Genomic DNA, 13704 nt, shown 5'->3' with positions numbered 1-13704 from the left:
GGGTGTATAGGATCAGGGCGTCTGTTGTGGGTGTATAGGATCAGGGCGTCTGTTGCGGGTTTATGGGGTCGGGGCGTCTGTTGCGGGTGTATGGGGTCGGGGACATGTGTTGTAGGTGTATGGGGTCGGGGCGTCTGTGGGTCTATAGGGTCGGGGCGTCTGGCAGGTGTATGGGGTCGGGGCGTCTGTTGTGGGTCTATAGGGTCGGGGCGTCTGTTGTGGGTGTATAGGATCAGGGCGTCTGTTGCGGGTTTATGGGGTCGGGGCGTCTGTTGCGGGTGTATGGGGTCGGGGACATGTGTTGTAGGTGTATGGGGTCGGGGCGTCTGTGGGTCTATAGGGTCGGGGCGTCTGTTGCAGGTGTATGGGGTCAGGGCATCTGTTGTGGGTGTATGGGGTCGGGGCATTGAGATTACGAAGACAGGTAATGCGTTTACCCCGGGTTAATTGGCGTCTTGCCCTGTAAATCTCTTAATCTTCCCCTTTTAGGGGTTTTTCTAGTGTCCCCCGGGGCGGAGGAGACGGATTTACAGGGTAATTAGCACCGGATTTGATAACATAAAGTAATCATAAGGACTGAAAAACTCGCCTGAACCGCGCTGGCGTACTGGTGCCAGGTGTACCCATGTGCTGAGGAGGAAATTACTGCCTGGCACTTAAAGGGGAACTTCACACTAAATCCCGACACTGCCTTGTCAGTCCTCACTGCCGTCCTTGTATGACTTTATCCCTGTGTGTCTGTAATTATTGTGGGTTGTAGTCAGCAGGTGGAATCCCCCTTTAAGTTTTACCACATAAATGACACGTGTAATAGATCTGATAGCTATATATATATATATATATATATATATATATATATATATATATATATATATATATATATATATATATATATAATGTAGTCAGTGGTGACACTCTATAGCTGTAATAGGCCCCTATATCTAGCACCTAATCCCTATGTATAAAGAAATATATATAGGAATTGAGGAGTCCACAGATGTGTCCGCCTCTGACCAGTGTGAACAGATTTGCCATTTGGGGTTCTGGGAAAGCTGGGTCACAGACAGACTTTGACTACCTGACTGATATCATACAACTTCCCCATTCCTTATTACTTGCAGGTTCTTAGAATCTGAACGGTTACAGGATTATAATTTCCGCTTTGGGAATTACAGGTTGTGCGTCGCAGTTTCAGCCTTAGAGGGGAGATCATCGCCATTTTGTAAATACCGTTGGGTGTGCTGTCCCTTTAATTGGCCGACCCACTTCTGTGCGGTGTAATAGGGTACGGAGCGATGGATCTGTTGCTCCTTCTGGCAGTGGCTGTGTTATAATGCTGCCTAATTTATTGCAGCCCCCCGGCTGTAGTAGAGCTGGGGGGCCGTATTAGACCCTGCGCCGGATTAGGTTACACTCTAATATGCATGGTAAGGGAGCTTATGGGGTTAACGTCCTATATAAGCGGGTGCATAATAAGCTTATAATGGCACGGGAAGCATCCGGGCCAGCCCAGGGATCTAATACTAATGCATTGGGGCGTTGTGCACACATAGGGGATGTATAGACATGGTGCGGGCTGGCAGTGAAGGGGTGCGGGCTCCAGGCAGTAGGAGTTGCGGGGTGATTAGCCGCGCTCTCGGGGGACGGCGGTGTAATAAGCTATTTTCTGGTGCTTGAGCAAAGTGCTTCTCTCAATCACTTAGGTCTCTGCAGCTGCCACGCGCCAGCACCAGCCGCACCGATCCTCACCCTCCGTCTCCTCTCTATTCCTTACAGGACCAGGGATGGTGAACAATCGGACGTCCGAAGCCACCACCACGGCGGTCAGCAGCAACGGCTCCCCCCCTAAAGCCTGTGCCGGCTGCGGGGGGAAGATCGCAGACCGCTTCCTCCTATACTCCATGGACCGCTACTGGCACACCCGCTGCCTCAAGTGTTCCTGTTGCCAGGCTCAGCTGGGGGAAATCGGCACCTCGTGTTACACAAAGAGCGGCATGATCCTGTGCCGGAACGACTACATCCGGTGAGTGCGTCACCTGCGGATCCCATCGCCAGTCGCATCTGGTTGGGGTAATGGAGATTCTAATTGCTGGGGCCGCCATGTTACTGGTTTCTATAGTGAAGGATGCCTGTCGGTGACAGCAATGACTGACATCTCAGAAAGCCCCATATAAATAATCACCCAGCTTTCCCAGAGTCCTGACTGATCAGTATACCGAGTTCTGTGATATATTGTCTACAGATAACTTTCCATGCACAGCTCTGACCCCACTCAGCATGTCACCCAGCTTTCCCAGACCCCTGAATGTGATGAGCGGTGACTAGTGACCTATGTGCTAGAATGCCTGAAAAGCAGGGTGGAGTCATTTTGGGTGGAAGAGGTTGGCAGGGGGTCTGTCTTGTGTGGGTGAGAATGTTAGAGGGTATGCCCACCACCGCGCGCTTCCTATACGCCCTATATATAATCCCCCCCACACACACACATACAGCGAAGCAGCTGCTTCAGGGAACAGCTGGGAAGTTCGTCACTCTCCCATTGTATGATAAACTGCAGGGTGGGTCCGGAGACATGAGGTGATATCTGCGGCTACTAACAGTTATACTATCCGATTCTGGAAAAGCTGGGTAATGACCAATATGGCCGCCATGACCACTCCGAGACCTGTACATCTGCCTGGTTATAGAGCAGTCGATCGCCTGTCCCTGTGTGATTGTATATCCAGATGACGTTCAGGAAATATGGATCAAATGTGGTAACGGTCTAATAGAGGGGTTGTCCGCATTATAACTAGGCCTGCTTAATGGTCTGGAGTCTGGAAAAGCTGGGTGACAGGGTGACCATCTTTACCGCTAGGTACGGAACTGTTTTTTTGTTTGTCTTTTTGCCATTCAGGATTGTGAGAAAGCTGAGTGACAACCAATATGACCGCTGTCACCTTTCCTACAGGGGTTCCCACTCAAAATCTCAGATGACATTGAATCTCCTATACTATTGTATTACCCGAGCAGACTGGGGGCCCTTAAAATGGCGGAGGGTGCCGTCACTTTTGGGTCCGCCGCTCCACCACATGCGGGGGGGGGGGAACTCGTAAATTAATTTCATATACTTTGCTGCTTTGTTACAATGTTGCTGAAGCGTCTCATGTCATAGACCCCGCTAAAATCCCCTGATCTCGTACACCCCCCCCCCCCCCTTCCCGAGTTGCATCAACACAAAGGGTCTTTTGGATATTAATTTGTGAACAGTACCTTGTGACCCCCGAATCGCCCCCCTCCCCCCGGCTCCCACTTGGCAGGTGAAGTTCCCTGTTGGCAATATTGAAACATATGGCATCAATTAAGCCCCTGTTATTTTCTATTAAGTTCAATTCCGTTCCTCACCGGGAGGGCTCACAAATCTCCAAAATTATCAGCTCCACCCCTCCCCCAAAGCCAAGCGCATTAACACTTTCTACGCAGAATCTGCCAAGGATTTCACTCGCCCCCTGACAGAACCCGCAACGTCTCCAGTGTCCCCCGCTCCTGTACGAGAGCCCTAAAGCCCCTGGGGTGGGGAACACAAGGGGTTAAATTCCTAATAAGGACTGGGGGGGGGGGGGTTATGATACATTGTCGGGGGCACATAGACTGGTATATGGGTGTATATACAATATCAGATCATGTGGGTGTGGCCTTAAAGGGATGCTCCATTTTTTTGGAAGCGGGGTATAAAAATGATAACACATCTTGGACACAGGACAAGGGATAACACATGGACACAGGGCATGATGGGAAGTGGGCAAAGGTGCTTTGCAAGGTGCCTTTGCATAGTCATAGTCGCTGACTACTGTAGGAACAGACATAATTTAGTAGCATCCATGTTGCCATTATATATAGTGATTATACAGCCAGACACGGACACTGTCCCCGTCCCCTCATCACTCTTGCTTGTGCCCAAACATGAATATCCCATTGTCTTATATCCTTCAAGGGATTCTCCACTTCAGGAGGGCATACTATATCTTAGTACAATACAGTTCCTCAGATAAGATCTGGGCCCATAACTACCAAGTCTTGTTCCCCTCGGTAACCGGTTGCTAGGGAAGATAATGAAGTGCTCAATTCAATAAACTTTATTTAGACAAGACAGTGGGTCACTATAAGAGAATCTGGTGTTCAGCGGTCCTGGGGATTGTATTGAGCGCTGTCTCATCTTCTGCCCCTCTCCCCTTCGCCATCGTGTCCAGCCCCCCTCCCCCCCCCCCTTCCTCGACGCTTAAATTACTGTTTAAATTAAGATCGAAAATTCATTACGCCGAGCCTTTTATTAGATTGGACGGCACTTTGGCGGCTGCACTAGGACTGTGTCAAAGAGCCAGAGAACAGGATATTAAAGGCAAACTCGCATCAATTACACGGCCGATTCAGGCGAGATCTTCAAGGAGATGGAGGGAAAACATTTAATAAAAGGAGAAGCTCATTTAGTACAAGACCCCCCCCCCTCCTTATAAGAAAACGCGGGGGGTTCTGTGTACATTACATCCCCCTCTGTTTGCTGTGAGTTATCCTATAGGACAGCGGTAGGGAACCTCGGCTCTCCAGCTGCTGCAAAACTACAACTCCCATCATGCCTGTCATAGAGCTTTAGCTTTGGCTGTCCGGGCATGATGGGAGTTGTAGTTTTGCTTGAGAAACAAGGTTCCCTACCACTGGTATATAGGGTATAGGGTTACCCTGTGGCCCTCCGGCTGTTGTAAAACTACAGCTGCCATCATGCCCCATTTTGGCAAGGTGGGAGTTGTAGTTTTGCAGCAGCTGGAGAGAGCACTTCCCTATAGGATTGAGACGTTCAACTGTTTTACCTCAAATATCTTAAAACTCCAGCAGTTTTATATGGCCGACATGGGCGCTCAGACCGGGTTATGTAGGAATACATCTGCCGTTCCTGAATTATAACCAATCTAACCAAGGTGTCCATCAGGAGCCTTGAAAAGATGGGTGACAACTAGTCTGGCAGCTTTATAGTCCTTACCAAGGGGCTTCTCACCCAGCTTTTTCATGTGTCAGATGGGGCAGAGCATTCAGGAGCCCAGGAAAGCTTGTTGACCACACCATAGGTGGTGTATAGGCCGTCATAGTCACCCAGCTTTACCATGTGTCAGATAGGGGCAGGGCATTCAGGAGCCCAGGAAAGCTGGGATAGGCAGTCAGTCACCCAGCTTTCCCACTTACAGATATAACTTGGCCGCTGAACTTATAACAGATGAGGACTATTATAATATACAGTAATGCTATTACCTTGCATTATATTATAGTACTATAAATGACAGTGTATTACATTATGCTGCTGGGGATTCTGTGATATAATGTGATATATATTACACTGCTGTATACTGTATACCACTGTGTAATAGATTACTGTATATTTGACTCTGATCATCCTCCTCATATAGGTGGGGCTGGATACAGTCACTGGGGTTTCCCTATTTCTGGGGTTGCGTTTTGGTACCCCCTTATATACTTCCCTGTTATATAAAGGGTCCTGGTGTATATTATGGATGCATAGTGGTATATAGTCCCCCTGTATAGGAGACGTCACTGGGCGGTTAATGTATGATGTTGTATGCAGCGTGTGATGTTGCCTCTTCCTCATAGATCGGGACATTTATGGGCCTCCCGGGACTCACTTTTCATAGTCTGAAGGTCTCGGCAATTAATTTGTATTTGTGCTGCGGGGCAGCGGGAGTGTGAGATTACGCTACAATCAGGCAGGATTAATCGATACGCTCATCTAATCTAAGAGCCGCATCACCTCCGTGCTGACTGTCAATAAGCAGGACTAGCAGGGAGGGCGGCCTGTCCGCATACACAACCCAAGGCCCTGGCTAGTGGCACTACAGGTCTCAGCTGGCAGCCGCCATTGCTGTATCTGTCAATTGATTCAGCTTGCTGTGACTTGTAGTGCTGCGGTCGTATTGTTTCCTTTTGGGTTTTTACCCAATGTGATACAATAGGAGAATACTTGTGGAGAGTGTACGGGAAGGTGAACGCTGTATAAAACATATTCCCATCCTCTTTACAGCCAGATGGAAAAACAAAGCGGGTATTTGCATAAATGGCTTTAAGGGAAATGGGCGAATGGTGTAACCTTCCAGGTGCATCACCGTCTCTGCACTCCCATCATAGAGCTGTATGGTCTGGGCACCCCTGGGCTCTCTGGGTATGTATAGAGGGAATCTGGGAATGTTATTTGATGCCCGACGGACATGACAGGCATTCAGATACACCTTGGATAACAAGATAGACCTATTAAGTATATCAGGCATGTCTGGACCTCCTGAGGTTCATACAGGGACCCAGATATCTTACATACTAAGGCTGGGTTCACACTATGTATATTTCAGTCAGTATTGTGGTCCTCATATTTCAACCAAAACCAGGAGTGGATTAAAAACACAGAAAGGCTCTGTTCACACAATGGTGAAATTGAGTGGATGGCCGCCATATAACAGTAAATAACGGCCATTATTTCAATACAACAGCCGTTGTTTTAAAATAACAGCAAATATTTGCCATTAAATGGCGGCCATCCACTCAATTTCACCAGTGTGTGAACAGATCCTTTCTGTGTTTTTAATCCACTCCTGGTTTTGGTTGCTATGAGGACCACAATACTGACTGAAATATACGTAGTGTGAACGCAGCCTAAAAGTGTAAAGTCTATAGAAATGTATCTAAGTTCCACCTTCTGGGTTAATCAGTGTATCTGGTGGCCCCTCAAGTTTCAGAATCCGGATATATCTGGGCACTTGTGGTCTCTAAAATGTCCCTTGAAGTATGTGTGATATCTACGCTGTATAAGATATATCTGCCGGAGACCACTGTAGTTTATCTGGGTATCTAGCTCTCTTTGGTTTACCTAGCGTGTACCTGGACCCCCTGCAGTATATCTGGGTATCTATAATGTACCTGGACCCCCTGCAGTATATCTGGGTATCTATAATGTACCTGGACCCCCTGCAGTATATCTGGGTATCTATAATGTACCTGGACCCCCTGCAGTATATCTGGGTATCTATAATGTACCTGGACCCCCTGCAGTATATCTGGGTATCTATGGTGCACCTGGACCCCCTGCAGTATATCTGGGTATCTATGGTGCACCTGGACCCCCTGCAGTATATCTGGGTATCTATAATGTACCTGGACCCCCTGCAGTATATCTGGGTATCTATAATGTACCTGGACCCCCTGCAGTATATCTGGGTATCTATAATGTACCTGGACCCCCTGCAGTATATCTGGGTATCTATAATGTACCTGGACCCCCTGCAGTATATCTGGGTATCTATGGTGCACCTGGACCCCCTGCAGTATATCTGGGTATCTATGGTGCACCTGGACCCCCTGCAGTATATCTGGGTATCTATAATGTACCTGGACCCCCTGCAGTATATCTGGGTATCTATAATGTACCTGGACCCCCTGCAGTATATCTAGGTATCTATAATGTACCTGGACCCCCTGCAGTATATCTGGGTATCTATAATGTACCTGGACCCCCTGCAGTATATCTGGGTATCTATAATGTACCTGGACCCCCTGCAGTATATCTGGGTATCTATAATGTACCTGGACCCCCTGCAGTATATCTGGGTATCTATAATGTACCTGGACCCCCTGCAGTTTTTCTGGGTATCTATGGTGCACCTGGACCCCCTGCAGTATATCTGGGTATTTAGAATGTATCTGAATCCCCTGCAGTATATCCAGGTATCTGGACCCTCTGCAGTATATCTGGGTATCTAGGATCTATCTGGACCCCCTGCAGTATATCCAGGTATATAGGATTTATCTGGATCCCCCACTGTATATCCAGGTATCTAGGATATATGTGGACCCCCTGCAGTATATACAGGTATTTAGGATCTATCTGGCCCCCTGCCCCCCCCCCCTGCAGTATATCTGGGTATCTAGGATGTATCTGGACCCCCTGCAGTATATCTGGGTATCTAGGATGTATCTGGACCCCCTGCGGTATATCTGGGTATCTAGGATGTATCTGGACCCCCTGCGGTATATCTGGGTATCTAGGATGTATCTGGACCCCCTGCAGTATATCTGGGTATCTAGGATGTATCTGGACCCCCTGCGGTATATCTGGGTATCTAGGATGTATCTGGACCCCCTGCGGTATATCTGGGTATCTAGGATGTATCTGGACCCCCTGCGGTATATCTGGGTATCTAGGATGTTCCTGGACCCCCTGCAGTATATCTGGGTCTCTAGGATGTATCTGGACCCCCTGCAGTATATCTGGGTCTCTAGGATGTATCTGGACCCCCTGCGGTATATCTGGGTATCTAGGATGTATCTGGACCCCCTGCGGTATATCTGGGTATCTAGGATGTATCTGGACCCCCTGCAGTATATCTGGGTCTCTAGGATGTATCTGGACCCCCTGCGGTATATCTGGGTATCTAGGATGTATCTGGACCCCCTGCAGTATATCTGGGTATCTAGGATGTATCTGGACCCCCTGCAGTATATCCGGGTATATAGCATGCATCTGTCAGAATGATACTTCTTCGATGTATATTATATAATAGTGATTATATAAATGGATCATTTACAACATGACAAGTGAGATCAGAGTCCAGTAATGGCTCCCGCCCTTGTAACATTAGTGTCTGCTTAAATGACCCTTTAAATCACATCCAGCGATTGCTTCTGCCTCTGTGTGATGAATTAAGATGGCTGCCAGACCATGATGGATACCATGATCGATGTAGCCAGAGATGTGAATGTCATGTTCAGTTAACATTATAGTGTATAGTCATTTCTATATGTAATGACGTCTGTGCTTCTCTCCGGCAGGTTATTTGGGAGCAGCGGGGCGTGCAGCGCGTGTGGACAGTCCATCCCGGCCAGTGAAATGGTGATGCGGGCACAAGGCAGCGTATATCATCTGAAGGTAAGACAGTCTTTAGGATGGCAGCCATTGTGCTTATGTTGGATGGCCCCTTTAAGTGTGGTCCCTGTGACTAACTTGGTCTCCATTTTCCTCCAGTGCTTCACATGTGCCACATGCAGAAACAGACTGGTACCAGGAGACCGGTTCCACTATGTCAACGGCACCATCTTCTGCGAACACGACCGGCCCTCGGGGCTTCTAAATGGTCACTTAAATCCTCTTCAGAATAATCCCCTCCAGAGTAGCCCAATGCTACCTGACCAGAAGGTAAGTGTCTGCTCATGGGACAAGACTTATAACCAATGCCTGAATGACTTTATATACTCCACCCTCATCCAAAGCCGCATCTGTCACATATTCTGCTCCATTCCCGGCCCTAGAACCACATGACCACCATGCCTTCTGCTCTATTCACACCCAAAGCTGCAGAACATGTCATCTTCCCATGCCCTGTTGCTGATTTATAGAAGTCCTGCAAAAATAAAAAATCGCAGTCAGGGGGTATATGGGATCATAATAGAGTATACTTACCCATCCCCATCACCTCATAGCTCCGCTCTCGGACAGCCCCCTGGAGCGTCGCAGCCCTGCTGATTGCCCGCTCAGTCAGTGACTGCAAAGGTGTCCCGCCCCAGTCACTGACTGGCTGAACAGGGAATCCATCAGTCTGGTATCAGGTGGCTGTCAGAGATCAGTAAGGCAGCACTGTGGGGGCACAGGGATGGGTAAGTATATTTTCGTATGTTCCCGCACCCCCTGCCTTGATTTATTTATTTATTTTTATTTTTTTTGGGGGGGGGGGGAACTTCTCCTTTAATAATCTGCTGTCTTGTATTGTGGGAGCTGTACAGAGCACGGCACAGTCCATTGTAACCTCTGACTTACCTTCTTCTCCTGTCCCCGCAGGTCTGTTAGTGAGTAGGAGCTGCTTATCCTCCGTGCCTTCTGTTAATATTTCCTCGGAGACACATTGTTGGCATATAGAAATATCTATAAATATATATAAATATATTATATACTCCTCTTCAAGTTTTGCTTGTTTTCGTCTGGTGTTCGCACACATCCGGCTCCATTCAAGGCGGCTGCGCCGGCTCCAAACCTGAGGAGGATTAAGGACTTGTAAATGACTTGTACAAAGAGAATTATTTTGCAAAGTAACAGCCCGAAGACAACTTTTTTTTTTTTCCTTTGGACTTGGGTGAACGTGAAAGGCAAATGTTAATTCTGTATATAGGACCTGCACATGCCCATGACATCACTGGTGACATCACACACACGGACTGACCAATCAGGAAGCAGCTGACCTCACCTGGAAAAAAGTCACTGGGAGAATCCAAATCATGGTCTTGAGGGAAGCGTCACTGGATGGGGTTTGTGGGGGTGGTCCAACGGAGTCGGGTTTAAGTTGATGGCAGTGAGCCAGATATTCAAGTGCAAATGCTGTTAGCGGATGTGAATGGTGGAAACCATCAGCATAGGCACCAAATAACTGATGTATGTAAACATGCCCCAAAATGGCTGTCATGGTCACCTGCTCCAGGGCCTGATGACCCCCCCACCCCCACCACATTGTCTACTTATACTCACTTGCCTTTGCTTCCTAACCTTGTACAGCACTGCATACACTGTTGGCACTCTATAAATATTTTTGTATTCACGAGATTGTTTTATTTATAGTGTATATGGATCTTTTTGTTGAATTCCGCACCGTGGAAGGTGCGGCCGGGAAAGACGGTAAAATAAAAGCTGATAGAATTAAAGGAGAACTAAAAAGCGCTTGTTGGCTTCAGTCTCTTATATTGAGGGGGGGGGGGCTGATAATGGGCTTTGTGTAACTGAGTGAGATCTTCATGGACTCCTTTAGTCACTCTCATTTTTGATGTTCTCCAGAGTTAGAGGACTTGATGACATCAGTTTTGGGGAGTACAAGCACTTGACCTGCCTGTCAGAGCAGATGCAGGGTATATAAAACATTATGGCAACAAATCCAGGGCTGACCAACCCCTGAGCTGGCGGCATTATAGATCCCCTGTAACTGTGGTACATAAAATCTTACAGAGGTCAGGCCTGTCAGATCCTACACCTTAAAGGGAACCTGTTATCGCCTGAGCCATGAGTCATATGGGTGGAGCCCAGTGGCTCCTCCCACCCCACATCCTTAATCGATAGATCTCTCCCTCTTTGGGTATAGGACAACGTCTGTTGGTGACCACCCCGATGACTCATGGTTCGGGCAGCATGAAAGTGATGATGGCTTCCCTTTAGAAACCCCGGAGAATCCCTTTCGCCCAGTCTCTCACATCAGATCTATCACAGCCTCTGGTCCCCTCCCTCTTTTTCCTGACAGGTTATCTGTATACTGACCCTGGAATCTGTATACTGACCGATCTTTTTGCCACACTGATACCTGAATGGGTTAAAATAAAATTTAAAAAAATCAAAAAGTCTCCATGGCGAGCTCCCTGCTGTCAGAGTGATGACATTGCTGTATTTCTTGCTGTACATCTGTCAGTGCCGCCGTTGCCGCTCCCCCCGGGGTCTAATGTATATGCAAAACAACAAAGCTGAAATGTAAATAATTGAGGAGACAAAGTATTGTGCTGCGTTTTATTGTAGAGATCCCGGTGGTGTTTTTGTGTCGCTTCCAGTCCTGGGGCAAGAAACCGTTTTGTAACAAAAGATTTTGATCCTTATATTGAATAATAAAAGAAAAAAATGGATTTCCCTGGCAACCGCTTTGTTTATTTTCTTGTTTAATTAAGCTGTTCAAAAACCTGCTGGAGTTTTATATATTTATAATGATAGAGGAGGGGGGGTAGACCTACAAGGTGATGACCCCCCTGTGTATACAATATAATGTTTTACTGTTTGTCTATTGGCTGCAATACCTTCATGCGCCTTTAGGGGAGCTGTAGGGAAGAACCATCGCTGAACCTGAGTGATTCTGATCAGCTGATCTCTTGAGTTCTAGTTGTTTTGAGTGTAGCTGTAATTTGCTGGACTTCTGGGCCTCCAGCTTTTCTACATCTCCCAGCATGCCCTGAGAACCAAAGTCAGGGTATGCGAGTGGTTGTAATGTAGTTTAGCAGTGAAGAAGGAAGTAGCCACCATCTGCTCCGGCTCGGGAATGACTGGTGATACTAGTGACAGGAACTAGTGACATCACAGGGTCGCTCACTTCCCTCACTATAGCAGCCCCCTCTATAAGGAGGGGGGGGGGTGGATTGCTGTCACCGGTCACTATACCACCCCCCCCACCACCACCACCATTGAAGCACATGATCCCTGTGATATAATATAATGTTCACTATGAGTCACTGCAGGAACCAGCTGAGCCCAGCCGGAAAACCCCCTTATAAATAGCGGAGTGCTGGGTTTGGAGTGGAATGTAATCTATTGCTCTCTGTTATCAGCCAGGTCTTTCAGTCATTCTCAGCCACAACCGAGCGCTGATCAGCGAGATCACACACGTACATGTGGCCGATAACTGTACAGTCAGAAGATCCAGTCAGCTGACAAGCGGGCGATTTCCTGATCCTCGGCTGATCGTGTAAGGGTCACTTTACACAGAAAGATTATCTGACAGATTATCTGCCTGGAGTATAAAACAGGAAGTAACTCAGGATCAGTAATGTATGTACACAGTGACCCCACCAGCAGAATAGTGATTACAGCTCTGGAGTATATAATACAGGATGTAACGCAGCATAAGTAATGTATGTACACAGTGACCCCACCAGCAGAATAGTGAGTGCAGCTCTAGAGTATAATACAGGATGTTACTCAGGATCAGTAATGTAATGTATGTACACAGTGAGTGCAGCTCTGGAGTATAATACAGGAGAAGTAATGTTTATACACAGTACTTGGAGGTGAGTATGTGTGGTAGCTGAGGGGTCTTGCAGGGATCTGGCCTCACTTCAGAGCCCCCCTTACCCTGCTAGGCCTGTGGAATGAGCTGCATTTTGCTGCAATGAAACCCAAAGCCTTAATTGCTTGTGTGCGGTAAGTCATGTCTGTGAGGCACAACACGGGTCGGTGTATGAATGGCGGCCCCGGGCCCCGCACTCCGCGTCTGTGCTCGTTAATGGAGAGGTGTTCATTAGTGCGGATTAATGAGGCATTCATCTTTTTTGCAGCTCAGATTGTTGAAACTAATGAGCCTCACCACCCTCGCTGGTTCCCAGCCTGAGACTCCTGTCTGTCTGCCTGGCAGATGTTGGTGCAGGGACCCTTTCAATGCCTCATCTATAGGTTACACTCCCAGTAAAGGCCCCAAGGACTGAAGGACCTCCCCACTCACACTTAAAGGGTTAAAGCAACTTGGGCATGCTCCTGCCATAATTAACCCCTTGTGACACGTCTCCAGGATCCTATGGATAGGAAAGTGTAATATAACATATGCACATACACAATGGTATCATCTTATGGGAAAAGTGTGTAATTATGTGTGCCGCCAGTAGTGTGCCCCATCACGTGTGAGTGTGGGAACATGAAGGAGTTGTCAGTCCCATACACTGTATTCCTATAGGCCCCAGATGGGACATCACATAATTTCATATATCGCACACATTGCCCTGGCTGATCACTTATTATATAGATTTTTCCCATCTATAGTAGATTATCCGATGTCTCTATATGATTGCTGGTTTACAATGTATGTATCTCCCCTGCTCATTTATACCCTACACATCCTCATATGCACACATCTTAGGGCCCTTTTACACAGAAAGATTATGACAAAGATTTGA

At 47.5% G+C, this 13704-nt stretch overlaps 1 protein-coding gene across 1 annotated transcript in view; it reads left to right on the top strand.

The window, feature by feature from the left end:
* The window catches only part of LOC138802854 (LIM domain transcription factor LMO4-A), a 15990-nt gene extending 4309 nt beyond the window's left edge, over nucleotides 1-11681 (top strand). Inside the window, exons 2-5 of the mRNA XM_069986561.1 lie at nucleotides 1777-2023; nucleotides 8857-8953; nucleotides 9050-9220; nucleotides 9860-11681. Coding sequence (XP_069842662.1) covers nucleotides 1785-2023; nucleotides 8857-8953; nucleotides 9050-9220; nucleotides 9860-9868 — 516 coding nt within the window. The 5' untranslated portion in view covers nucleotides 1777-1784 and the 3' untranslated portion in view covers nucleotides 9869-11681. The remainder of the gene's footprint in view (nucleotides 1-1776; nucleotides 2024-8856; nucleotides 8954-9049; nucleotides 9221-9859) is intronic.
* Nucleotides 11682-13704: the final 2023 nt, after the last annotated feature.

This window comes from Dendropsophus ebraccatus, chromosome 10, assembly GCF_027789765.1.
Source record: "Dendropsophus ebraccatus isolate aDenEbr1 chromosome 10, aDenEbr1.pat, whole genome shotgun sequence".
Lineage (NCBI taxonomy): Eukaryota > Metazoa > Chordata > Amphibia > Anura > Hylidae > Dendropsophus > Dendropsophus ebraccatus.
Note: the sequence above shows the minus strand (reverse complement) of the source record. Positions and strands in the feature narration are given on the sequence as shown.